This window comes from Raphanus sativus, chromosome 3, assembly GCF_000801105.2.
Source record: "Raphanus sativus cultivar WK10039 chromosome 3, ASM80110v3, whole genome shotgun sequence".
Taxonomy (NCBI): domain Eukaryota; kingdom Viridiplantae; phylum Streptophyta; class Magnoliopsida; order Brassicales; family Brassicaceae; genus Raphanus; species Raphanus sativus.
Genome location: NC_079513.1, coordinates 11,267,546 through 11,270,306, shown reverse-complemented (window position 1 = coordinate 11,270,306; position 2,761 = coordinate 11,267,546). Strand labels below are relative to the sequence as shown.

The 2,761-nt window shown below is 32.6% G+C and overlaps 1 protein-coding gene across 2 annotated transcripts; it reads right to left on the bottom strand.

The window, feature by feature from the left end:
• Positions 1-293: 293 nt before the first annotated feature.
• On the bottom strand, positions 294-1,961 carry LOC108846222 (DUF724 domain-containing protein 5-like). 2 transcript variants are annotated; one of them, XR_001948617.2, is made up of 4 exons: positions 1,680-1,961; positions 1,418-1,542; positions 1,193-1,321; positions 294-1,074 (listed from the first exon to the last, which is right to left on the bottom strand). XR_001948617.2 is itself a non-coding variant. In XM_018619447.2 (4 exons), the coding sequence occupies exons 1-4, from the start codon at positions 1,680-1,682 to the stop codon at positions 896-898; spliced, it is 408 nt and encodes a 135-aa protein (XP_018474949.1). In that variant the 5' UTR covers positions 1,683-1,958; the 3' UTR covers positions 294-895. The 2 variants fall into 2 exon arrangements, 1 of the variants encoding a protein (XP_018474949.1); XM_018619447.2 differs by having other exon boundaries at positions 1,193-1,293; positions 1,680-1,958.
• Between the last annotated feature and the right edge of the window lie 800 nt (positions 1,962-2,761).

The following is a 2,761-nucleotide window of genomic DNA, read 5'->3' as shown; positions in this document are numbered from 1 at the left end:
AAATAACCTTTTTAGTTAAACTTTAATTATGGTCCAAATATTTATATATCTTATACATTTAGATTTTCATCTAAAATTCACTATGGGCTCAAACTTGTACAGGCCTCAAAATTTGTTTACTACTATATTATTACTTTTTTAATAATATTGCATAGAATAATATGTCTGTGGTTCTGCACATAGATTTTGGCATAAGTAATGCATTTTTTTCTTTAGGAAGTAGGCTGAAGCTTCAATGCTCAGTTTACGCATAGTTAGGAATCAATAAAACTGAAACGACTTCTTGAGCTTAGTTCTCCAAAAAATTGTTTATAAAACTAATAACATTTGGCATCAGTTTAAAAACTCAGGCTCTTATTATTATATAACTCTCAACACGTCCACATGCAACAAAAGTAGATTTTGACATACTGTATGTTAATCTACTTTATTAGTACCATGGGGCTTTCACAGTTGCACGAAACTCCTGCTCCACCCACTGAACCATTCGGTCGAGAGCCACTGCGTTATACTTCATCCGAGCTATCTCCTATTCTTTTGTCACTTTCTCTTCCTTCATCAATGCTTCTTGTCTCTGCAACTCAAGAATCTTCTTTGCGGCTTGTTCGACATCGTCTTCTTTGAGGCTTCCTTCTTTTATTGTCTTTCTCTGCAGCAACTTTCAACTCTTCCAATGCCCGTGTCTGCCTTTCTTTGATGGACAATAGCTTGTTAATCGTAGATCGAGGCGCTGCAATATCAAACCCGTGTTTCTCCAGCTTGAGAAAGCACTCTTTGATCCTGTTTATCATGCTTACTGAATCATGGACTCGTATATCCCTGACTTTCTCTAGCAGCCCAATGTAGTTCACCATTGCACCAATGGCTTCTCCTTCACGGAACGCTTCCTCGCACTTTAGCAGTGTACTGAAAAATGCGGACGTTGTGGCACAGCTTTGAAGATCTCCATTGATTCAAAGACTCTCCAACACGGTGAATTCTTTACAAATGGCTGAACCATTCTTGTTTCTTTCGGTTTAGGAGTTTCCACAACAGAGTTAGGCATTGGTTCAGGTGTCCGAGAAGCATATTCCCCTGAGGATCAGACAAAAAGCAAAACACAAACATACAAGTTATGATTCCAAGAATTTTTCAAGATTAAAAAAGAAAGGAATGCCGCTTGACTTATCCATTAAAGTTAAGACAAACATACAAGTCTTCTGCTTAGGCTCTGTGCTTCTCAACTTAGGTGGTGGTTGTCCTCTTTTCATCTTGTGCATTCTCTCTCTGTTATTCAACTCTTCATGTGCCTGCCTAGTGTCAGTACCCGACAAAAGTACATCTTCAGCCACACGCACAAATTAAGAAAAAAAAACAGTAGTTAAAAAGAGATGAAAACTTTAATTGAAGATCAATACTAAAGGGGAAAGAATTTTACTCGTTTTTGGCAACGAAACCACTCTTCATCTTTCCAAACCATATGTGGACGCAAGTCCTTACGTTCAACCTCGATGACATCAGGTTTGAATCCGAGGTACACCAAGTAACGTCCACTACCCAAAACTTTAAAGAGAAACAAAAACTTTTTAAAGTTGAACGAATTCATTATTTTAGATGCAGGAACAAAAGCTAAAGACTACATCGAATCTTAAAACAATATAACTCAGAGATGATATGATATGGAATATTAGAGAGCTTACCATAAAGGTCACCTTTAAAGTACATGGCAACTGGGGACTTTCCGGCGGAGACAATAGACTTGCCGTTTGGTTTCATAGCCATATCTGCAACTTTTTTGAGAGTAGGAAGATTTCGAGATTGAATGGAAGCAATTGAAGACGAAATGGTTTATAAAGAAGGGGAAAGAGAGGGAGATGAAACAAATTCATTAAGGGGGTATTGAAGAAGATTGATTGATAGCAGTCGAGGGTGAGCAGTGGAGTTTGGAAGAAGAGGAGACGGAGAAGACGAAGGAGAAAATCTATCGACGATAGGTTTTTTATTTTTGTGTTAATGAATGGGCTGTAGATGTTAGAGGGCCCAAGAGAAAAATTGTGAATTTTAAACCCAACTAGATTGCGGCTATATTTTTTTTTTTTTTTTTTTTATAAATTTAATTTTTATATTTATGTTTTTATTTACGTTTTTTCATTATATAATATCAATATACTAAAACAGGAATATGACCTATTGATATATGTGTGGTCAAATTATTTTACGATAATTATTAAAACCTCTTATTAATTATTTAAAAGAAATATTATACAAAGAAAAATATAAATATGATTAAAAACATAAATATAAAAATTAAATTTCTAAAATATGTAAAACAAAAAAATATACCAGCTCTTTTAAAGGCGAATCCGAATCTAGTCAATATTATTAAAATAGAAACATAACATATTGATATATGTATGGTAAGACTATTTTAATACAATGATTAAAACCTCCTATTAATTATTTAAGAGAAATGTTATACAATGAAAAACACAAATATGACTAAAACATATAAATATAAAAATTAAATTTCTAAAAGAATATAAAACTAAAAAATATAAAAAGGCGGATCCAAATGTAGAAATCTATTTAAAACCCGTTAAACTAAAATATGTAGAATATCGGATCATGATAATAATTTTTAATTTTAATTTTAGTTGTTTAGTTTTAGTTTTAATTTTATTTTTTAAAGAAACATAATTTTAATGTTTGTGTGTTTGTATAATCATATTCTGTATGATATGAATTTAATAGAATAGATAAGTTTTGTAAATATGTACATGTA

Bases quoted from the DNA above. Each gene is read 5' to 3' on its own strand.
- LOC108846222 (XM_018619447.2), bottom strand. The intron at 1,294-1,417 runs GTAAAATTCTTT...TACTGACACTAG, and splicing joins GGTTTCGTTGCCAAAAACGA to GCAGGCACATGAAGAGTTGA. The intron at 1,075-1,192 runs GTATGTTTGTCT...TCTGATCCTCAG, and splicing joins AGAGCCTAAGCAGAAGACTT to GGGAATATGCTTCTCGGACA.